The sequence below is a fragment of the Neltuma alba genome, unplaced genomic scaffold (genome assembly GCF_004799145.2).
Source record: "Neltuma alba isolate B1F8T4 unplaced genomic scaffold, ASM479914v2 tig00012377_pilon, whole genome shotgun sequence".
Taxonomy (NCBI): Eukaryota; Viridiplantae; Streptophyta; class Magnoliopsida; order Fabales; family Fabaceae; genus Neltuma; species Neltuma alba.
Window position 1 is genome coordinate 402,301 of NW_021636875.1, and position 24,292 is coordinate 426,592.

At 36.3% G+C, this 24,292-nt stretch overlaps 3 protein-coding genes and 2 non-coding genes across 8 annotated transcripts; 4 read left to right on the forward strand and 1 right to left on the reverse strand.

Annotated features, from left to right (window-relative positions):
* Window positions 1-1,824: 1,824 nt before the first annotated feature.
* Window positions 1,825-10,252, forward strand: LOC114726413 (uncharacterized). Of its 4 annotated transcripts, none has more exons than XM_028912998.1 (9): window positions 1,825-2,209; window positions 3,183-3,368; window positions 4,316-4,408; window positions 4,696-4,878; window positions 5,019-5,121; window positions 5,198-5,380; window positions 6,904-8,033; window positions 8,133-8,566; window positions 9,725-10,252. In XM_028912998.1, exons 1-9 carry the CDS (start codon window positions 1,949-1,951, stop codon window positions 9,777-9,779), a joined length of 2,628 nt encoding a protein of 875 aa, XP_028768831.1. In that variant the 5' UTR covers window positions 1,825-1,948; the 3' UTR covers window positions 9,780-10,252. The 4 variants fall into 4 exon arrangements, with proteins under 4 accessions (XP_028768831.1, XP_028768830.1, XP_028768832.1 ...); XM_028912997.1 differs by lacking the exon at window positions 9,725-10,252 and adding an exon at window positions 8,724-9,173; XM_028912999.1 differs by lacking the exon at window positions 9,725-10,252 and adding an exon at window positions 8,724-9,173 and having other exon boundaries at window positions 6,904-8,009.
* Window positions 10,253-10,972: 720 nt separating this feature from the next.
* TRNAG-GCC (transfer RNA glycine (anticodon GCC)) lies at window positions 10,973-11,043 on the forward strand. Its single transcript has one exon. It is a non-coding gene; the product is annotated as a tRNA-Gly (tRNA).
* Window positions 11,044-11,051: 8 nt separating this feature from the next.
* Window positions 11,052-11,139, forward strand: LOC114726440 (small nucleolar RNA snoR114). The gene has a single exon (XR_003738508.1). It is a non-coding gene; the product is annotated as a small nucleolar RNA snoR114 (small nucleolar RNA).
* Window positions 11,140-16,009: 4,870 nt separating this feature from the next.
* On the forward strand, window positions 16,010-21,233 carry LOC114726391 (probable serine/threonine-protein kinase WNK4). The gene is given in 8 exon segments (XM_028912974.1): window positions 16,010-16,790; window positions 17,733-17,998; window positions 18,439-18,662; window positions 18,745-18,902; window positions 18,981-19,094; window positions 19,096-19,285; window positions 19,520-19,849; window positions 20,157-21,233. Coding segments are annotated over 8 exon segments (1,890 nt in total). The 5' UTR covers window positions 16,010-16,706; the 3' UTR covers window positions 20,681-21,233.
* A 951-nt stretch (window positions 21,234-22,184) lies between these two features.
* On the reverse strand, window positions 22,185-23,469 carry LOC114726392 (transcription repressor OFP1-like). Its single transcript, XM_028912975.1, has one exon. It carries the CDS (start codon window positions 23,420-23,422, stop codon window positions 22,349-22,351), a length of 1,074 nt encoding a protein of 357 aa, XP_028768808.1. The 5' UTR covers window positions 23,423-23,469; the 3' UTR covers window positions 22,185-22,348.
* Window positions 23,470-24,292: the final 823 nt, after the last annotated feature.

Below are 24,292 nucleotides of genomic sequence, written 5' to 3' on the forward strand. Positions count from 1 at the left end.
GCACTAAGTCAGTCATGAAAGCAAAATGGGATCGTAAGAAAATCATCCCAGCCTGATAGCCAAAAATTACTTAACTATTAAAATTATATTATCCGTTTCTTAATATAAAATCTCATTTAATTTTTATTTTAATTCTAAATATAAAATTTTAATTTATTTTGTCTCTCATATTTATTTATTTATTTAAAGGTGATTTTTATAATAAAGACAGTTCTAACTCTCCAATAGGTATCAGGTTGCTTGTACAATGACTTTGTGGGTGTTGCCTTCCCACGTTCAATTTTGATGCAATAAGATAGGCTAAATGCCTCGTACTATTCACAAAAAAAAAGACAGTTCTAACCAATATATTTGATTAGTAATGATATTTTAAGAAATACAATACATATATAACAAATAATTAACTTAACTTATTTTCTTAATCTATCTAAATTAATCAACTATTTTTTATATTCAAAACCGAAGGCAATATATATATAGAGAGAGAGATACACACAGAGAAAACATCACAGTCCGCACCGTGAATTCTCATTCTTTTATCGTCATTTGTCTCTTCCAAAATTTTCGTTGGGCCAACATTAATTGAGGCAAATCAGTATCTTAAATTTTATTTTTTAATCTTTGATATAAGAACTCGTTTATTTTTTATTTTAATTTTAAATATAAATTTTAATTTATTTTTATTTTATATTTATTTTTTTAAGATGATTCTTGTAATAATGATAAGTTCTAATCAATATATTTGATTAATAAGAATATTTTAAAAAAATAATAAGTATTTATTATAAATAATTAATTTAATTAATTTTTTTTAATCTACTTGAAGTCTTAAACTAATCAACTGATTCTTATATTAAAAAAAATTAAACAAAAAGGCAAAAGACATTTTGGGACGCAAACATCATGTTGTGTAGCTATCATAGAATACTTTCACTGAGGATCATTTGCATACATTATAATTTAACATGTTTTGTCTAGAATATTATACTTCCCATTTTAAATATAAAACCTTTATTCATATTAATATAAGAGTTTTATATTTCGGACCAAAAGAGTAATTTTCTAAATTTAGCATCCTGAATTAATTATAAATTTTTTAATTAATTAATCAAACTTATCTAACTAATAACATTTGTATTTTAACCCCGGAAGAAGCCTTATCTCTTGTGCAACTATCAGCGGTATTTTTTTTTTTTAATTTTGCCAACACTATTCATTGTACTTATTAAAAAAATCATGAATTTGATTAAATTTAATTAATTATGGAATTTATATGTTCCCAAAATTTGGTATGCAAAGACGCATACTAGAAATATTACAGACAGTTAATCTTCATGAATTTAATTGTAATTTCCTTCCAAAATCTTGACACCCAAAAACACGTACTCTATCATTAAAGAAAGATCAAAAATTAATAATTCCCTAATCTCTTTGGTTGACTCATGAATTGGTTGCAATCCAGGGGAAAAAAAATTAGGTTTTGATGTTTTCTTTCCTTCCCGATTCTGTAAAACCGAAAAATTGATCCGTTTACATGAATCAGAATCCTTAACTGTTTGACTCGATTCAAGTCGAGTGGAGCCCAACTTTTTCCCGTGTCTGGCTCGCCAATTTCTGGATTTCATATTTAGGGTTGCATTTCTGGAGATCGAATTTTCCCTTGTTCCGTACCAAATAGCCCATCAATATTTGCCAATCCAAGCCCCCAGTCTCTGTATCCTTCGTGACGTTTTGATCTGTCTGTTTTCTGCCCGTCAAAATCTATGCCTTTTTGATACTACAGGTGGCAGTTGAATTAGGGACCCTGTTGCTTCTGCGCCGGTGGTTTCATACACCGATTCTGGGGTGTTGGCTTGTTGAAGCTCTCTTGTGGGCCGTCAGCATTTCCGAGTCCTGACACTGAAACGGTGTCGTATAGGTTTGCATTTGCATTCCCGTTGCGGGCATCATGGCTGATCTTCAAGTCAGTTCGCCGCGAATGACCGGTGCCGTAATTGCGGAGGATCGCCTGTGCTCGTCCCCACCATCGTCGCCGCTTCCGCCGTCAAACCCGGATCCTTCGTCGGTTGGGGCGGAAGCTTGGTCGAGAGCCGAGAAAACGACCCGTGACATATTGTGCAGGATACAGCCCACTTTGGGCGCCGACCAGAGAAGGAAGGAGGTCGTTGATTATGTACAGAGATTGATTAAATTTGGTGTTGGGTGCGAGGTGATGTTGGTCTCATTATGGCTGCTATTTCTTTTTCCTGTTCTTTTTAATTTGAACGTCATGTCAAGATTGTCGAGGATATGCGTGTGATGTCCAACGTTGCATCGGTTCTGTGACAGTTAGGCTCATATCTTGGTCTTTATTTTACAAGGTTGCGGGCATGAACTTTGAGTCATCTGTTTGCTTGTGTTGTCTATTTTAGCTTCTAAGACTTGTTCAGGTATATAGCTTCTGATATCGGACACATTTGAGTTGCTTGTGTTATGCTTCTAGCGATGATCTGTACAGCGTGATGCTGCCTTAAAACTGTGGGAATGATTTCTTGGCTGAGCGCACACTATCACATTGCTTGGCAACTTTGTTTATTGAAGCAATATCTTGAAAGGTTGACATTAGAAACGCGTAGGGTTCGTGCCCCTTGGACTCCTTTGCTATTGCTCTTTAAAGAATGCTTGCAGCTGACAAATTCACTAGTTCTCCTTCTTATAGTTTGATGGTGGTGATTAGGGTGAATTAAATAGAAGACACAGTGCTATCGTATGCAAGATCACATGGCTGATGTAGTCAGGACAGATTAATGGGGCTGCAACAAGTTGAATCAATTGAGTAATTTGGTGAAGGCTATTATTATACATTGCCATGATTTCCTGAATTGAGTGGTTAATCGGATGGATGCCATGGTTTTTGGATTTATTTTATTTACTTTTACTTTCCAATAGAAGGGATGTGATTTTGTGTGACAATTCAATAATTGTACTAACAAATTGGATAGCATACAACGATATTTCTTTGGATGAAGGCTGATGTTCTTTCCGGTTCATGCCATTTGATAGAAATTGTTTATCCAATTAATTGCAGTGGAGTGCAATGACCATGTGAAGAAAAATTTCTTGGCTAATTGTAGTAAACTAGTGATAAAATATATTTATAGAAAAAATATGTAGGTTACCTTGACATTGTTTCATGGTTACAGGTCTTCCCATATGGATCGGTTCCATTAAAAACATATCTTCCAGATGGCGATATTGATTTGACTGCACTTAGTGGTCAGAATATTGAGGATGCATTAGTATCTGATATTCATACCGTCCTAAGGGGGCAGGAAATCAATGAAGCTGCTGAATATGAAGTAAAGGATGTTCGCTTCATTGATGCTGAGGTGCTTGCCACCCTCCTTGATATTTTATTGGGATATTAATATTTTTATTGATTTAAATTAGAGTTCCAGGGTGGTTATGAGCCTTAATATGTTGAATCTGCATTCAGTTTCAATTTAGAGGGTAATAAATTTTACTCTCTAGTAGGGAATGGAGATCGATGCCCCCTTTGGGGTTGAAAATGCCTTAATTTTATGCACAAGTGCCCTTTTACTCACCTTCCTGTTCTTTATTCCAAGAAGTGCTATTATTTTCAACTTCATTTTTTAGCTTAGTAAGAGTAATTGTTTCTTTGGTTATTGTAGAGTAGTGAACTTTATTTTGGTAACTTTGGGTAGAATTTGAATGAGTCCTGCCAATTTTGATTTGTATGAAATCTCTGTTAATCTGTGAAATATTTTGAGTAGAACATTTTTTATTTTATAACTTAGGAGATCTCTATTGGGATGAGCAACAGCAACTTCTTGTGTGAAAAAGGATGCCGTGCAGGCAAAGCCATTATCTTCCTGTAATCTGTGGAAACAAAGTTCTCTTATCCTTGGCTCATGTGAATGTGATTTTATAATATCCCATGTCCTTCCTGTCCCCTTTACCATGGTGATCAAAGTCTCCTTATTTATGTTAATATACGATTTGAATTTTATTTTTTTTCTTGGATGAGGAATTCTAACTGGTATTCAGGGCTCAACGTTATTCTTTTCTTTTGTGGGCTTCAAAATGTTCCTAATTATGCACACATTGCTGAAACAATATATCTGGTTGTTTCTGCCAACCATGTTTGTTTTTGAGCTGCTTGTCATTTGCATTTTTTGTGTTAAGTAAGAAAGGAGCTTTTTATTTGCTGAAAAAGCTAAAATATGGATTGCTGAAGAGTTATTTGTCTAGTGATTCATTTTGTAGATAATTGTATTTGTCTTATATTGAGGTGTTGGGGTTTACTCATTTGCAGGTTAAGCTTGTCAAATGCATCGTGCAGAATATTGTGGTAGATATTTCTTTCAATCAGTTGGGAGGACTCTGTACATTATGTTTTCTTGAAAAGGTATCTTCTGAAGACCACCAACCACTTTTGAAATATTGGGTCAGGGACACTTTTGCTCTGCGCATGAGAAGGCAGGATGATGCATGTTTACTGTTCTCTTGTGTATTGCTCTATTTGGAGCCCCTAGAGTTTTGACGTAAGGCTTAATACTCAATGAATTTTGCCACTTGCATGCATTCTTGCGTGATAGTTTGGAGTTATTTCACTTTGATGCAGTTTGGCTCTTCCATTTTGTTGTTGCATTAATTGAATTCATTGGTAATTGATTTCTGCTTTTATAATGACAGGTTGATCGTCTTGTTGGAAAGGATCATCTTTTCAAGCGTAGTATTATCTTGATAAAAGCTTGGTGCTACTATGAGAGTCGTATCCTTGGTGCCCACCATGGTCTGATTTCAACATATGCTTTGGAAGCGCTAGTTCTTTATATTTTCCATCAATTTCATTTATCCCTAGATGGTCCACTAGCAGTAAGTTCTCCAGCAAATCTCCTCTGGTCCTACTTTTTCAGAAAAATGGGGGAAAAAAAAGGAGAAACTATTTAAATTGCATGATGCTTTTGATGCATCCTTTTTTTCCTGAAAATTTTCCTTTCTACCTAATGTTTCAGGTTCTATATAGATTTTTGGATTACTTCAGCAAATTTGACTGGGACAATTATTGCGTTAGTTTGAGGGGGCCAGTTAAGAAGTCTTCACTGCCGGATATAGTAGGTGCGCAATATATTTATGTTTGTTGATCAAACACCATCATGATTGATTTCCTGATTCTCTATTTCTTTTGGTGAAGCTGAGGCGCCAGAAAATGGGAGTTCTCTACTTCTAACAGAAGAATTTATCAGAGATTGCGTGGAATCGTTTTCAGTTCCTTCTAGGGGGCTTGAGCAAAGCATGCGTGCATTTCCCCAGAAACACCTTAACATCATTGATCCATTAAAGGAAAACAACAACCTTGGGCGCAGTGTTAATAGAGGTATTAAGGACCTCATCATTTGATCCGAATGGTTGAATTATGTTCCCGCAGATGATATTAACACTGTGAGATGATGTCCCTCCCCCCCCCCCCCCAACCGAAACTTATAATTCTGTATTTAGAATCCTACCTTTGCTTAAAATATCCCCTTTAATTTGAGAATTTGTTGAGTTATTTTAGGAGATTTAAATGTGAAAAACTGGCAGATTAGTCTTAACAAGTCATGCTCAGTGAGTACAGATGAGTCACTTGTTACAGAAGATCCTTCTAATTTGGGAAATGGCTCTAAAGGGTTGTGTTGAGCAGGGCTGTTAAGATTGTGACTCAGATTACAAGTTCTCATGATCCCGCCATTTATTTATCTCAATTCTAAGTGGGATTCAGATATGCCAGGACTGCAACCTGGTCATAGAATCTTTTGTCCAAGTGCGATCATTGAAGGAACTTGATTTCTTTTCTTTCTTTCTTCCCCTTTTTTAGTGTAAGAACTGAATGCATTGCTCCTGGAGAGTGAGAATGGTGTGTTCAAGACTTCTGGCAGTCCAGGACTGTGCGATCTAGTTGAGGGGTTTGAAGATCTCTTGAGTCTTTTGTTTATGCATCTTCCTTATGGAGGTCATTCTCGTCTTCTATTACCCATCTCTGCTTTGCTCACTAGATGAAGCATTCATTGTGCTCCTTTCGCCTTTATTGAAATGATAAGCTCATAGCACTTTTTTTTTTTTTTTGGTGACTTTAGTGAGAGTGGCAAGGAAGTTTGACGATTCAATTAAATATTCTGAAGTTCCACAATGTAACCCTGTTTCGCGCTTTTTTGACTGTGATGAGAATGTGGACCAGAATAAAATGGCAACGCAAAGCCGGAAAGAGCCAAAACAGCACTTCTACCCAGAAGTTGGACCATTGCCTTACTTTTTCTAAATTTTACCTTACTCCATTTTGAGTGGTGGTACTTTATTTTATCCTGTCCAAGTAAACCAATTAGAAATTGAGTTTTTCTCAATTCTTTGAATTACGAGGCACTGGTGATTTATGAGTTGTGTTAAATAAATCATGATTTTTTAAAAAAAAAATTTATGGGTTGTGCTGAAGTATTTGATAGTAAATTATTCTGAATTTTATGTAGCTATAAAATGTTATCATAGACAGCAGCATAGGGTCCCATCTCCATGCAATTTGATCTTTTTGACCCCATGACCATTCCTGTTTAAGACCTTGATCTAAACAACAATGATCTTGAGTGCATCCCTCTTAAGTTTTATGCAATAGAAAAAACGCCTTGAGCACTTAAATTATATGTACTTAGAGGGGAAGTTTCCTTCATTATTTGCTGACAATGTCCGTATTTGTTTCCTCATGAGGTGTGTTGCCTTTCTAAACAATGTCATGTCATTCATCTTTTCCAGTGGCATAACTAGATGTGCTGACTCTGCTGCTCTGCCAAAAAAAAAAAAAGAAAAAGAATCCAAAATAGCCACTATGTGTCTTCATTTAATATCGTCATGCCATTCATTCTCTTGTAGGTAACTTCTATAGGATACGCAGTGCCTTCAAGTATGGAGCCCGTAAACTTGGCTGGATTCTTATGTTACCCAAGGATAAAATAGAAGATGAGCTGAATAAGTTCTTTGCAAACACTTTGGATAGGCATGGAAACACACAATGGGATGACATCCTATTGCCAAGTTTGGCTTATGGTGCAAGAGCTTTTGACTTTTCATCCTCCTCTGACTCTAGATCTTTCCCAGAGGACATGGCACTTCTCAATTTGTCAGGTGGACTTAACAAAGATACTATGATGGAAGGTCGACATAACTCTGAAGTCAGAGATGAAGTAGAGCGAAATCTAGTAGAAGATATCTCCGCCCATGCAGGGCCATCATACAATTCCAGTCTAGATAAAAATGTAGTTTCAGGGTATTTTCCTGTTGAAGATTTTAATAGTGTTGCTACTTCTGGAGTCTTGGGTATGGTGAGTAATGGTTCGTCATATTCAAATGTGAGGACTCTCTTGAGTAATTCAGGGTCAGGAAAGCATTTAATTCACTCCAATCTTGGCTTGCTAAGAGAAAATGGGAATGTTGAAAATGGGATTTCTTGTACCGAATCAGCTGTGAATTCTTTTCTTGATGATGAGAAAGTGAAGCCTGGTATGGTGAGCAGTTCAGTCTGTTCAACTAATAATGAGAAGAACGTTTCATCATATGGTTCAGCAGTTTTGAATAATGCAGCTGATAACTTAGATGGTGTTTCCTCTTCTGATGGTGATAGATGCGCTGAAAGTGTTTCTGGAGGCTCTGAAGCTTCGAAAGCTTTGTTGGACCTGACTGGAGATTATGACAGTAACATTAGGAACCTACAATATGGTCAGCTTTGTCACGGTTTTGCTGCCCCTCCTCTTGTGGTGCCTAGTCCCCCCATGTCTCCTAGGTTACCGAATAGGAATCTATGGGAAACTGTTCGTCAGGGTTTACAGATTAACCACAACATTCATCCTCAGGCAAACTCTAATGGTATTGTTGTGGGACCACAACTTTATGTTGTAAATCAACCTACTCTCCCCATTGCCTCGTTTGGTCCTGAAGAGAAGAGAAAACCACGAGGAACTGGAGCATACTTCCCCAATATGGTATCTGTAGAAAGTTATTTAGATGTAATATCGTTCCCATAGATACATGCTTCTGAGCTATTTATGTTTGTATGGATGGAGCTTTGCAGTTGAAATCTAACCGTCAAGCTCATAATTTTGCAGGCTTCCCGCCCATACAAGGATAGGGCAACACCTGGAAGGGGAAGGGGCCAAGTTCCTGGGGCTCATGGACAACTGCAGAGACACACACGTAAATATGGTATGGCTCCAGCTCTGCAAGAAGTGAACGTGTCTGTGGATGGTATCTTTGAGCCTGCATTAGAAGGGTATCCACTTATTGGCAATATTAGACCCAGGTTGTCTGATACATATTTCTCTCAACCTTCCACACGGGGATCTCAATACGCTAACGGTTTCCTTCATCCATCTGAGAAACATGAGGCTGACACTGTTAGCCCTCAGCTGCGGGGACCATCAAGAACTGATATAAGCAGTCATCCAGAACCTGGCATTTCTAGTTCTGGAGGCTCTGTGCCTAGCTCAGGTGTCATGGCAGAGGAGAGTCCTAATTCAATAGCTGGAGTCGATCACAAAAGGTAATTAAAAATCTCCGTTTTTGCTTCTTGAAATGTTGAAGAGATGTGTTAAATTATTGGCATTTGTTTTCTGAGATTGAAGCACTACATGGTTATAGCTTGTGCCCGGTAGTTTTCCTTTCTTTTTTTAAGGGGATGTGTATGGTTTGGGATTCAGGATTGAAGTGCAGGCCTATCATTTGAAGGATGAAGATGACTTCCCCCCACTTTCTCACTGACTGCTACTGATGAATGGGGAATATGTAGTAGCATTAACAGTAATGGTCAATACATGGAAACAACAATTATGCCTTTCAGCGGGTGTAGCTAAAGGATGGCGATTTTGTGAGAATAAGAACAGTGTGCACTCATCTGAAAATGGAAGATAGTTTCCCTCCACTCTGGGAATACATAGAACTGAGTAGTTCCAAATAAGTAGAAAAATGCTGAGAATAACAGTAGACGCTAACGAACTAGGCTTTAGTTTTGATGGAGATGAGACATCCGTTTTCCCTTGTTTTCTTGCTCCAGTTGGTTTATTGTACAAAAGTGCGTGTAAATACTGCTCCTCCCTCCTAAATTTGCGATTGTTGCCGTTATTTAGAGATGTATATATCAGGCAATGCTTCTGAAATTGTGTTCCTAGTTCCGTTGTTTTTGTAATACTGAAGATGTTAGATATCTCATGGGAATGGATACACAGGATTCTGGCAGTTGCAGTTTATATACCTCTAGTTTTAATCTGGACCTTTAGGTTTAGTACAGGATTTCATGCGTGACCTTGCTTGATATGATCAGATGTGGAGAAACAATACTGGTTTCTACTCTTCATATACTTGTTCTCAAGTGGTGAAATGCAAGACCTTTGCACCACCCCGGCTCGTATTTGGCATTGTTATATATGCAGCCCGGTGAATAAGCATGGGCTGTGTGCGCAGTGAAATCCATTAGTGTTGAACTGTTGTGAATTAAGTGAATATGTGCTAGCTACAAGCTTTATTTTAAAGTGAAGAACAGATTAAAGATCTTTGTGCAGTATTCTAAATCTTTTTCTCCCTTTCTTTTTATCTTTCTTAGGGCAGCTTATTTCAATTATTTATTTCGTTTTCTTCTTAATTGAGAACGAATCAGTTATTCTGTTCATTTTATTTGATATTCCCCCATTGTTTTTCATGGCAGAAGCAATATTTATGGAGTCCATGGCCAACCAAATAGGTTTCCACGAGAAACATAACTAGTTTCCACAATGTAGCTCACATGGGGTTTCAGTGTAACCTTTTATCCCCCCACCCCCCAAAAAAACGTTAGATTAGTAGCTGGAAGATGACCTGGGTGATCCATCTCCACCCCAACCTGATTTTATTCAGATTAGAGGTGCCAAATTGGAGCAGGTAGAAAATAGGTTTGCACAGGCTAGGCTTTTGCGAGGCTATCTGTCCCAGTTTTTTTGTTTTTGTATTTTTTTTTTAAATTTAACTGGCTCCATAGTTGGTGTGTATGTAAATTATATTTAATTCGCTTCTACGTAGTTTAGGCACGACCGAATTCAAGTGACTATTGTAATTGTTGTAAGGATAATATATCGTGTACATAGTATGTTTCTGATGAGAAAAAGACAAAAATAGCAAGAGGAATTTGCCCATGCAATGTATGCAGTGTGATTGCAATGTCAAGATTGAGAATGATTAGCTTGATTTTGTATATTAACACTTGTGAACATAAGGAGGTATTGGATTTTTACAATTTAATGATAAGGATAATCTAATGTTACAAGTCCACCCATGCGATGATGCATGAGGTGTGACTAATTTTCAACAAAAAATTGCGATGGCAAGGGAATTTTAGCGCCAAAGTCTTGTGAGAAAATCTTGCACGTACGTGATTCGTAAGTTGTCATAAATTCCATGTTTATTGGGGGATCGTCATACTAATCTCTTGCAATTATTGTCATCGTAATAGTAATTTCAAGCTCCGTGTGATTTATAAAAATTACAAACTAGAATTTTCGGGAATGGATGTCCAATTTTCATAAAAAAATGATTTTTGTTTGATTGATTTTTTTTTTTTAACTAGGCACAGCATTATGTTATTAAAAGGAGGTATTTTTCTTCGAACCTGTAGGAGGACTAACCTTTTTTCAACTTGATCCAGCCTCTAACCTAAACGTGAACCCTTTCATGAAAAATCTGACATTAGACCCGTATGATATAATCACACAAACTTCAAATATTTTGCGGACTTAACATGTTGTGAAGTACGTAAAAGCCCAAAAGGCCCAGGTGGAAGATCCACATCAGTGCTTCAAACTTGTTCTTTTTCTGCTCCTATTTTGTGGGCTTCCCCGCTTTTCATAAACGCCCGTCTATTAGGTGTAAAATTAAAAAAAGTAAACAATGATTAATTGGTTTTTCCCAAGCAAATCAACAAGCACCAGTGGTCTAGTGGTAGAATAGTACCCTGCCACGGTACAGACCCGGGTTCGATTCCCGGCTGGTGCACTTCAGTAGGGCGATGATGACTCCGTGTGCCAACTGTGACGGATGATTCTGTCACCGGCGTCAGATCTTCTGACGAATATAGGCGCATCTGAGCTCTCTGTTTTTAATTATTTTTTCCATCTGTAAAATCTTCTCATCACTAATCTTTTATTTGAAAGATGTTTGATTGGTTTGTAACTCTATGCAAACACAGGTCGTCCCACCTGGTGTTGTTCTCAATACAACCCCCACATTATTCCGAACACAGTCTCGTAGTGCTTCTGCCTGTTTCACCCAAGCTCCATCGTTTCTGCCTTCTTATTTCCACCACTCATCTTTTCAACTTAACTTTACCAGCTAGCCCTACTTACTGTAACTGCCGCTGTGGTTTTTCTTTGTCTTCCTTTTCTTACGTGTTGACATGCATATATAAATATGGCAAATAAAAAAGACGCCTGTGCTTTGATCCAAAATGGAAGTACAGTTTTGTGGTTGGAGATCAACCTTAGGCCACAATTATTGGCATCTTTCCTCTGTTCATCGCAGATTTTGAAATCAAAGTTTGGTGGGATTTTTGCCTCCCACCTTCTTCATCGTGGTTGTGGATTTAATTTGTTGTCCAAGCTACTCACGATCTGTGAATTTCATCATGATTGGATTCCCTGCAGCATGGGAGAAAGTTTTAGCTTCGTTTAAATTATTGAGACTGCATTAAATCAATCATGTGTATTGTGTGGGACGGTTTGTATGAGATTGAGGTATGTTTTTGTGCCTGTGCCTGTGAGAGAGACATATGTTCTTCTTTTGTTTTTTTGTTTTTTATTTCAACTTGTTTTCATATAAGATCACATTGAACTTCATCTAATTCAGATTTGAGATTAAGAGTTTTAGAGGCAGCTTTTGCAAAATTATCTTTCACATTTACGTCAAATTCGGACGCCTAGTCTCAGGTTAAAGTGATCATACACTTGTTTTCATTAATTGGCATTTATTACTGCTGCAGTGATGTGAAATGAATTTTATGATGAAAACGATATTAATTAATTAATTGATTGATTAGTTCGGATGATGAATATGAAATTTTCAAGAAAAAAATGATCCTTGTGCTGAAATACAAGAAAATAAGTCAAATTTGCTTTCGCGTAAAGATAATTTTAATTATGAAAAGAAAGATCTCATTTTCAAAGGAGATAAGAACGAAAGCCAATGAAAGGACTCTATCGAATAAACAATGGCCAATACGTATTGTCAGTTTGAAAATTATCTTATATTATGATTCAATCAATTCAACTATGGTCAACTCACCGATCCATAATAATATTTTCCTAGGGGGGGCTTACAGTAAATTTTTAAAATATTTAAGCCAAAAGGACTCTACACGAGGTAAACATTAATTATTTATATGATGAATTTTTCATGGAATCAGTATCCTGATTCTTTTAGTGGTATAATTTTATTCATAATTTTTTTATGCAATTAATGAGAATATTTTAAAAAATAGGCTAAAGTATACTTTTTATTTTGATGAAGGCTAAAGTATACTTTTAATCATTTAACTTTACACAAGGTTTTATTTTGGTCCCTTAACTTTAAAAAGTAAATTTTTAGTCCTCTAATCCTAAAACTATTAACAAAAAATAATGATATTAAACTTTTGAATGCTTATAAAATATTACTAAATACTAAAATATTAAGTTTAACATTTTAAAGAACCATGATTGTTACAAAAAATTATTATTTAAGACTAATAATTTTAGAGTTAAAGAACTAAAAATATACTTTTTAAAGTTAAGGGATCAAAATTAAACCTTACATAAAATTAAAGGACCAAATGTATAATTTAGTCTTGAACAATAAATTATATTTATAACTGAGAATATTTTGGAGAATGAATTGTATTTATAACTAAATTTAACTCCCAACTATTTTTTATATTAAAAAAAAAAGATAGTAACATTATTTGTTGCTGGACTATTCTTGGACGGCTTATATTTATTTGTCTTCAACCAACCCAAAAAGAATATCATAATTAAAAATCTCCAGTACATGGTACCTATAGGATTATATATTCCATCAACAACGAGCCGTCATCTTTTTAACCTTTTTTAAGGTTAATGCAAAAAGATTAGTTAAATAAAAGACTTATTATTTCCCTATAGAATAGAAGACTTCTTCGTTAGTAGTTGTGGTCAAATAGAAGAGTTCGGACAAGTTTTTTTTTTTAATTTTTTATCACCGTGAACAATTTTTTAATTTGCTCAACCTTGACAAAAAAAGTTACGTGGCTCAGTAATTATTCATTTATTTATTATATAACTGATGATCATAAAGCAATTCGTGATTTTGTGTGTGTGTGTGTGTTCCCCTTTTTTCAGAGGTTTTAAGTTTTCATTGAAATTAATTTAAACTTCTGAGTATAGAATTTATGCTGCAGAAAGTGGTTTATACTTTTCTGAATTTTTCATATGCTTAAAATATGGCTGGATCTCGTTAGATTCCATTATCCTTGATCATTATCGAATATAGGACCAGAAAAGAAAAGGGAGAATAAAACTAAAAATACTGCCCTTTATATATATATATATATATATATATATATATATATATGCATATATATGACAAAACTCACCTCCAGTTGCTTATATCTTGGCTGTCCAATTTCCTGATGAGTAAGTGCCACTTAGATTTTTTTTTCAACACATGCTCTCTCTCCATTTCCTTCCATGATCTTCCAATTACAAACGTGAATAATATTATCGACACAGTTTTGTAAGTTACAACTTACAAAAATAAAAGTAAAAAACAAAAAAATTTAGAAAGTTAACTTATGAGTTTGACAATATAATTATTGAAAATTTCTTTAAGCACTACATTTAAAATTGTATACATGAATAATTAATATTTTCACTCGCAAGAAAGAAAAACGTAGTTAATATTTTTAAATCTCGTGTGCGCGGATATAACAATATATAGTAAATGATGTGTAAATATAGATTTTGATGAGAAAATATAATTCATAGCCTATCATAGACTTTAATTAGGGCTTTATCTAGTTATAACAAAAAAGATAATATATATAATCAGAAGTTGTCTTCACAGTAATTAATTCTGATATTCCCTTTTTTGCTTCTAGGACGTTGTAACTTGGGTGACAATTTAGTTGAGCATAACAGTACACGGCTCTGCTCAAATGATCAATAATAAACATGCATGAGATTTATTGTCTGCGAATGCTTGTTGAATAAATAACTATAATCACGTATGTTATATATGTTCAAAATAATTAGTTATGATTAAGGATATCAACTTAAATTACACATGCGCGCACATCTTTTATTTAGTGTTTAGGTAAAAACTAAAAGATATCAACTTAAATTACACATGCGCACACATTTTTTATCTAGAAAAAAACTAAACCATGAATTTTAAAAGACGATTTCACAATGTATAAAGTAAATATATGAAATTAAAAGTATTGTTTCGATTTATATAAAAATATTTTAAAAAGTACTTTTAGATTAAACCAAACACTCCCCGACTTAATTAAATTCACTTAAGATGTCTCATTCAAACCATAGAATCTCTTCCTACAAAGCATCAAATTGCAACAACTCATCCTACAATAATTTAAACATCACCTCCGTCTGTATATATTTATACATGTATATAATACAAAGATGATGTAATTCCTGGCAAAAAAAAAAAAAACAAAGAAAAAGAAAGATGATGTAATTGGGATTCTTGTTTTTGGACGATGTGAGATTTTTTTTTTTCCTTTTGGGTTCGGGTTCAGTCAATTAAATATTATATTCTTTTTCAGTCAGACCCATGAATATTTATTTAATATTTTATTTCAAACAAAAACAACATACTATTATAATTGAAATGATATTTCCTCAATTAGTACCGACATAAATTTGACAGAGTTATATTATGATAATCTAATTTATCACAATAGAGTTTTGATGGGATACGGATAACAAGCGAGCCAGGAGTAGAGTTATATTTTAAAGATTGTTTGAGTGCATTCCCAGGCTATCGAGCAGGAAGCAAAACTTGACTTGATCAGTAGATGAAGCCATGAAGAATTTTATAAATGACAAGTCATAACACTTCTTAAGTATTTTTCACATATGAAATTACAAGTTCGACATTTTGGAGATTTACTTTGGGGAGTTATTATTTCCTCTAAATGAATGATAGCAAGAAAAAAAAATTCACACGGTTTAATTTCAAAACAGTGCCTCCAAAGTGGAATAATTCAGGAATTAGATTATACTTTAAAATTATATTCCAAGGAGAAATATCTTCTTTCGGTAGGGCATACTTTTCAGAATAATACAAGTTGTAACTGCTGAACGATGTTATGAGAAATAGACATTTTTATAAGACGTTATTCCACAATGCATGCATCTATCTCATGAGGCGGCCCAACAAATTTCCCAGGAAGAAACAAGCGAGCTAAATTCCACAGAGAAGTGTCCATAGCTATTTTTCCCACTTACTTCACATCGAAGCAAATAATCCCTCAGGTTAATTAATACCTCCGCCAACTGAATCAGTATACAGAAACACCGGATAAACATGAAACCCGAAGCATTAAATTCACGTCGAATCGATTCAAAATCATCCATCATCAACGCTCCAAGTAAAAGGACAGCCAAACATGGGTCTGGAATGAATTATAATGCAAATAGAAACTGCATCCACCAATATGATATTACGGCCATGGCTGGAAGAGTTAGCTGGTGGAGCCACTGTCCAGCCTTCAAAGTCAACCTCGTCATCCATGACATCCTCAAACTTGGAATCTTTTCCTTCGTGACATTATCACTAGCCCTTCAATCTTGCCACCTCGCTCTTAATGTGGCACCCACCAAATACTGTAATCATTATCGTGATACCGTTTACTCTCTCTGCCCTGCATATTTGCTCAAGCTTGAGTCTTTGCCTATATATCCTCAGCTCTCCACCTTCTTCTCGGCCCTCAAAAATCCTTCTTTTCTGAGTCTCCAATCGTCTGATTTTGCTCCTCTTTCTGGGTATTTGCCAAGTTCTGGTTTTTTAACCTTTCTAACCCTTGGGGGGATGCTCTGTTAACCGTCGATGCTCACAGCAAAGCGTGGCCACGGATTCTCCAAGTTCCGTGCGCTAGTGCTATCAAAAATACCTCATGGCCTTATCTAAAGCGACAATTCTTTTTCGCATAGTGAATACCCGAAACTGACCCTGCCCAGTATCCGTATGCATGATAGGACCCCTTCAAATTTCTTGGGGAAAAGGGAATTTGCAGGAACCTGTCACTTTTGTGCAAGAATTATCCGTTTATGCTTTCACCTCAATAGTACTGTCGCGTCAAATATTGCATCTGTGATTTTCGTTTTCAAAAGGAACAAGAAAGAGAACAGCAAATGGTTGCTAAAGACTACGACCACTTGACATGCGCGGTTGTGGAGGTGGGAAAAATAATGCGTAGTATTGAGTTCTCAAGGCTCTTCTGGCTATTCTTTGGGGTCTTCTCCCACGCAAGCCACGAGAGAGAGCCTCGGATTTAAGAATTTGCTTTAAGGAAATATAAATTTTCTGCTCTTTTCTTTCCTTCTGCAAAAAGTTTTATTTGCGAATTAAGTATTTTGAAGTACAGAAAGTGATTGTTAGCTGGAGCAAATAGCCAAGGATCAAACATGTATGGCAGTAAAGAGCATAAGGATGAGATTAAAGGACACCACGGTTATGTGGAAACCGACCCAAGTGGTCGTTATGGGAGGGTGAGTTCTAAAGTCTCAATCCCATGTTTCTTTCTATCTTTCTCTATTTCTCTCCATTCGTTTTTGGCATTTATTGTGCTGATTGACTCGGGGTAAAGGTTTCTGGTCCACGTGAATGGGATTAGCGAGACGAATGTTATAAGATGGAGTTCTGTGTGTATGTGTGTAGTTGAATGTTTTTACCGTTATTTTGCCCATAGATAGATATTTTTTGTGGAGCCTGAACCTTGTGATATTGTTATTTGGATAGATTCTTATCAATTTTGGTGTTTCTTAACGGTAGATAAACTTCTAAAATTCATTTAGTTGAGAGGAGTCCCTGGTTCAAATATAGCATATATAATCAGCTGCAAAATTATTGGGACATTTTTACCCTTTTCGATCCTCCAAAGATGACGCCGTGTCTCATAGTTGTAGAACTCTCAACTATAGTCTTGTTTCATTATCTTTCTTCTTGTTTCAATTTTGTAGTCTTGTTTCAAAACGATTGAGAAACACATATTTTGTGGGTTAAAAAAAAAAAAAACTTTCAAGTAATGAAGTGATACCCCAAAAAAAAAAAAAATCTTTGAGGAAGTCAACTGATATATCGGATGTCAATTGATATATCGGTAATCTTTATGGGGTTGTAGTCAATTGTCTACATGGGTGTTGTGAAGGCAGAAGCAATCTTCATGGCACTATTGAAGTTGTTGAGAATCAGACTTGTATGAGTGGGCAACACGTTTTGGTCGCCTTTACCATTCACAGGACGGTTATGTTAATCTACCTCGATCTCTGCTTAGCAATATATTGCAGTGAAGCATTTAAGCATTTTAGAAAACTTTGGTCAGGTTGGAAAGTAGAGACCATTTTTCTTTTTCATTTGAAATAAATTAGGCATTAAAAGTTTCATCATACAGATCATTATTCTGACTTACGTTCTTTGATCTATGTGATTAGTTCGGAGACATCCTTGGAAAAGGAGCAATGAAAACAGTATACAAAGCTATTGATGTGGTCCTTGGAATAGAGGTAGCATGGAACCAGGTCAGATTCAACGAGGCACTTCGCACACCGGATGATTTGCAGCGGCTTTACTCAGAGGTTCATCTTCTCAGTACCCTGAAGCACCAATGCATCATAAGATTCTACACCTCCTGGATTGATGTTGATAACAAGACCTTCAATTTCATTACAGAAATGTTCACTTCTGGGACACTGAGAGAGTAATTTTCTTCTTGGCAATTTCTCGAGGCCTGTATTGTAGTTCCTTAGATTGGTCATGCTAAATCTTTGATAGTCAGAATTTAAGTTACATACCTCTTTTATTTTAACCCTGACATTATTCAGATGCTCCAATATATAATGAATCATATTCTATGTATGGGCCTTGATTATTTCATTTGTTTTATGTTTAGGACTGATAATCTGAACAAGATTTTGTTTTATATAATCTATGTTATCTGAAAGTGACTTATTCATATACTTTTATGAAACGTTTACGGGAGATTAGGCACTAAATTAGAACATTATCATGATCTTGTGGGATATGTTATGAACTTTGCCTCCTAGTGGCAGTCCTTGATATGAAGTGTCCGATGTACTATATTGGCTTTTTAGATTCTTGACAAAATGGTTGATTAGTTTCTCGCCTATGGTTGTACAGATACAGGAAGAAATATACGCAAGTTGGCATACAAGCAATAAAAAATTGGGCTCGCCAAATCTTGCAAGGTCTTGTTTACCTACATGACCATGATCCTCCAGTCATCCATAGGGACCTCAAATGTGATAACATATTTGTCAATGGCCATCTTGGACAAGTGAAAATTGGCGATTTGGGACTAGCAGCTATTCTCCGTGGTTCCCAGTCTGCCCACAGTGTTATAGGTGCTTATTTTGATGTTTATGAGTGTTGCAGGAATTGAACTACTTCATTTATCATGGATTGAAATTCTTTCCTTTTTGCTAGGCACCCCAGAATTCATGGCTCCAGAACTATATGAAGAAGAATACAATGAACTTGTTGATGTGTATTCATTTGGCATGTGCGTTTTAGAAATGCTTACATCTGAATATCCATATGGTGAATGTGCTAATCCTGCACAGATTTACAAAAAAGTAACATTGGTAAGTTCCAGTGTTGGTGTAAGATTCATGGTCATTTGCGAAGCCTAGTTTTAATTGTGTGCAACTTTTCATAACCAGGGGAAGCTACCCGCAGCACTTTTTCGGATTGAAGACACAGAAGCACGGAAGTTTGTTAGAAAATGCTTGGTAGCTGCAGCAGAAAGACCATCAGCAAAAGAATTATTGCTCGATGCCTTTTCTTTCATCTAATGACGCATTATCAAGTACAAAGTTTGAGATTCAAAAGCCACTGTTGAATGACATTGAGATAGAAAAGTTGCATTTGACCGATGGTTCACACAGGACTGGAATGAAAATCACGGGGAAGCTGAATCCAGAGGATGATACAATATTTCTCAAAGTTCAAATTACTGATAAAGATGGTATCTACCCTTTTATTAATGCTTGATGTCTCCTCGAGTTTACTTCAAACAAAACATCTTTTAAGCATATCAGAGTGCATGGTTACATTTTGATAGTAACATGTCAGTTTACAAGTGGATTTTAGCCATAATATTGGCTAAAGATATAACTGCAAGAAAAGAATGGCAATACAGCTCAGTAGCAGCTCACAGGCTCAAGTGATGAAACGATTTTCCTTCTGTCTTTTCCTGCAGGTTCTGCAAGGAACATTTATTTTCCCTTCGACATTTTAACGGATACTCCCATTGATGTTGCAATGGAGATGGTGAGAGAGTTGGAGATCACTGATAGGGAGCCATTTGAAATTTCTAGTATGATTGAAGCAGAGATAGCCGCTCTGCTGCCACACAGGAGGAAGAGGGACTGCTTAGATACCTTTCATATGTTCAATTATCAGAATGATGACAACAATGACCCTCAATATCATTTTGGCTCATTATCATCTTGTTCATCATCCCAAGAATCAGTATCAGGCATAGTCACAAAAGCTGAGGAGCTACCCAATGGATATTACTGGCTCCATGGTTTGTTTCCTCTGTCCCTCTACCCCCTAGTTTTATTGCCCTAGTAAATGTCCTATTTGAGGCGGTATACTCCTTGAGTAATTAGTTAGTCATTTTAATTTAGTGTGCCATTGGAAATAACACTACTCAAAACAGGTGTGTGGTATTTTTAAAACTTCAAACAGGGAAATGGAATTGAATCCCTACGTCCTCTTCAGGCATTAAAATAATATTCCCTTCCCCGTAAATCTTCTGCTGCTTTTTATAAATTCCAAAGTTAAATTAATTGCAGTACCTGCAGTAATGTTGCAATGTAATTTTGTTGCAGATGACTTGGTCGATGATTCCAGTTCCCGATGCTCTTCACAGGGGACATATTCCAACTTGAATTATGTTTCTGCGGATGACCAGGAATACATTGTGACTCATACCAGAAAAGATAAATTATCAATGCCTAAGAGTCAGAAATGTAAAATGTTTTCCCCTGGTGAAGACCTAAGCACTGGATTGTCTACGTCTGGAACAAGTGGCAACCACTGTAAAGTTTTAGTGGGACCACATGCTGCTGCATCTACTAGTAAAAACAAGAAGGTAGACAATCGTAGCTTGACAAGGAACAATTCATTTATTGATGTACATAGCCAGATGCTACACCGTTCCCTAGTTGAGGAGGTAAGCAAGAGACGTTTATTCAAGACAGTTGGAGCTGTGGAAAATATTGGATTTCAAAATCCTCTTGAGGCTACCAGAAAAAAATTACAGCCAGCTTTAGATGTGAAATCTTCAAAGAGTGGCAAGGGACATGGACTTCGAAGTTCTTCTTTGAACATCAAAAATGAAAAGGATAGATAGCATAATCTTTTCTTCAAGGGATAGAGAGTAAGATCTTGCTGGTGTGTGGAGTCATCAGATTCAAGAACTGGTTGACAATTGTGAAAAAAATCCACCTCAATAGGGTGTTAATAATACTTGTAAGATGTACATGGAGTATGCTGTGCCGAACAGAAATAAGTGCTTCTTGAAGATGAAGCAAGTCTCCTCAGGGAAGCTGAATCAGCATGCACTAATATTTCCCATATGAGGATAAACAATGAAGCAATTTCACCAAGTAATGAGATCGATGGTGGTGGATAGCTTTATTACTTATCTATCTGGGTTCTCATTTGAGACCGCAGAGTTGCATGCTCTTGATGAGTTTGTGGCTATTACTTGCTCAGGTCGATGCCACCAACACCAAGCGTATATGTGCAGTTATTTTTTGTACGGATTGTTATGGTGACACGCATTTTTCTAGTGTCAATAATTGATACGTTAGTGCGATATTTGCTAGATCTGGTTAAGCATCGCATACAGAATACATGATGCGTGTGCCTGGCTTTTCTGGCTTGAATTGACCTTTTCTTAAGCTGCGATTAATTAAATAACTGAAAATTTTTAGGTGTTCTTTTATGAAAGATAGGCGAAGTAAATCAACTATCAACTAATTTAATATGGAATCTTATAGCCAATACTGAAAAAATTTTAGTTCAACCTTAAATAGCATACAAAGTTGGACAAATTTGATCTATCCAAGATACTTTCTTGTGTTAAGAGGAGTTATAACCAAGAAACGCACTTATGATGAAAATAATTACTGTGACAAGCTCGAAGCAAAACCACCTTTTTCTTCGCGTGGTAAATAACTAAATGCAGCAAGAGCAAGCGGTTGCTTTTAACTTTTGAGGCCATGATTCTATGTAACCATGCCTGTTAGAAAGAAGTTATAATGTTTGCCACTTGATTGTGAAGCCAAATTATATTGGATCTTTGTTGAATGATATTGTCAAATTCTGTTCTCGCATGTGTGATCGAGCTCTATCATGAGAAATAATACGTTGTATAATTCAAGTCCTAGGTATAAGCTGAGGCTGGCTGGAATCTGCGCTCTCTGCCTTATCGAGATTTCCTTCCCCCCCCCCCCCCCCCAAAAAAAAAAAAAAAGGAGTAGTAAAGGGCGGAAGGCCAACTCATAAATATTTCTGTACGTGGGGACTGATCGACTGTGCAATAATGGGAAGTTTTCTTGAACTACGAAATGTTTAATTCGTGGTGATCTTGTGGTCCTCCCTTCCATTTGATTATTTCAACCAGTCTGTTTGTTATGATCATGTGATCATCGAGGCTTGCTGGATTGGGTTCCTTTTCACCTCTGCTATTCTTTTTCCTCTCTCTTAAATCGCTAATAATGTGTGTGACGACAAAGCTTGTGAGTCCATTTTGGACTGCAATTGTTAATTGCATATAAAGGCACAACTATCGCAACTGCTAAAATGTCAGATTATTTTTACGTAGTTGTCCCTACTAATTGTACTGCTTAACTAATTTGTTATTGACACGAAACTCTGTGTTCCTGCACCATATTTAAGGTTGTTAAAATAAAGAGAGAATTTTTTATACGAGGAAACCAGAAAAATACAACAGAGAAGCGGATCCAGAAAGTGGTGGCATGATACAAAGCTTTACACGTGCACTGTTTAAAGTTTACATTCTGAGTTGAGCCAAATCAAACCAAGTTTGCTCAAATGCTTTGATTATGAGTTCATGGTATTCTCTTGCGTTAAGTGAGAGATAGCAAGCTAGAAGATCCTCCAAATCCTCTGATGACCATATATTGTTCTCCCTGATCATCTCCACCATTGAATCCTTGAAATCTCTTTGCGGATCAATTGAGGACTTGACAACTGCAAAACCTTCAGGAAAACCTGTGTTGCTTGAAACCTTGCACGCACTGGATGATGATATACTCCTTCTTGCACAGGCTTGAACTTTCCTACTTGCAAGTTTTGCAGAATTGACTCTAAGTCTTATTCCTCTTGAATTAGCCGAGGACTTTGGAGTTGTAGTTCTGCTGCTTTCCTTCACCTTAGATGAACATTTCAAGTAAGATGCTTCAATGACCTGATCATCAAACCTCGCTGGTTTCGTTAATATAGGAGGAAGGCCTAGTTTCGAAATTGGATCAAACCCATCTAGCTTTTCAGGATTCACAGCAAACGATTCGTTGTTCATGTCTATGATGATATCATTAGTGGAAGAACTAACCCTGCAACTGCAGTCAGGGGAAAGGCCATTCAACATGTGAGGAGCTGCTAAGCTATCGCACTCATCAGATTCAGATGTGATACATTCATAGGGATCTAATTCAGTGGAAGAACTCTCAATGGAAGAGGCATAGAAATCCGGAGACTCGGCTTGATTTGGCTGAGTCCAATGGCAGCTGCAAGCAGTTGAGAAAGAGGACAAAGCCGAGGGAGAAGGGTTGTAAATTGTTTTCCTCTGAACTCTTCTCTTGGATGACCTTCTTGGTGAATCAGTGAATGAAAAGTCTCTGACTTTGTTATGAATTGGCGAGTTGAAAAGCATACCAGCTCTGTAAGGTTCTGTGGGGAAATGGTGCGAACAACTTGGGGGCGACCTCTGGGGCATTACAGGTGAGCTTGCTTTGTTCTTCACAGCATGAGAACCTTTCTGCTTTCTTGATCTGCTCATGTCTTTGAGCTTGTAAAACCAAGCATTTGGGATCATATCTGACAATTTGAACCTGTGAATACCCATCAGATTATGAAGTGCCTCAAGCACTACTCAACAACCCTTGATCTCTCTCTGAGGATTCTTGTATTTCTCTGGGGTATCTCAGAATTGTACTTATTCTCGAGAGTTGAAATCGAAGATACAATGAACTGAAATATGGCCTTATAGCAGGAAAAATATAATGCTGGTGGTCCACTATAAAAGTTTAGACATTAAAGCAGGGGGACCAAGTGTGTCCCAAATGACTATGTATCATTACTATCAGCAATGCTCTTGCCGTGTCAACTACAAATAACATCATTAGCTTAGTTTCAATGAGTAACACCCCCCTCCTTCTTATTATGCCATCAATCCCTTCGCAATAAATCAACAATTTGGTCTGAGATCTAAACAGACAACTTAGCTGTGAGATATATTTTATTCAGTTTATATATGATTTACAAAAAGATATTATTATGGAAAGCCCAACAAGAATATGCAGAGTTTTCACTATTGAATTTCTTCTTTTGCTGGTTGTGTAACGTTCAGTGGAGAAAAGATAAGTACTGATAAATCATAACCAAAACTAGAAATTAGGATGTGAAGAAGTTTTGCCTTTTGGAAGGTCCAGTTTTCGACAGCCACACGCTTTCTCAACTCAGAATTCCCAAGCGTATTAAATGTTAACCACTCATGGATAACAAATGGCTTGAACTAATAATTTGGTTCTCCACGCTTTGTTTAAGGAGGGTAAAAATATAAGTTTAGTGGGTAATGATGAACACAGGGAACAGGTGAGACCCATCCGGAGGCGGCAGCTTAATTGCATGATGACATGCTGATAAATCCTGATTTTATATTGATTTTTCATATCTTATTTGGGATTTTTATCAATTAAATTGGGCTCAATTGCAT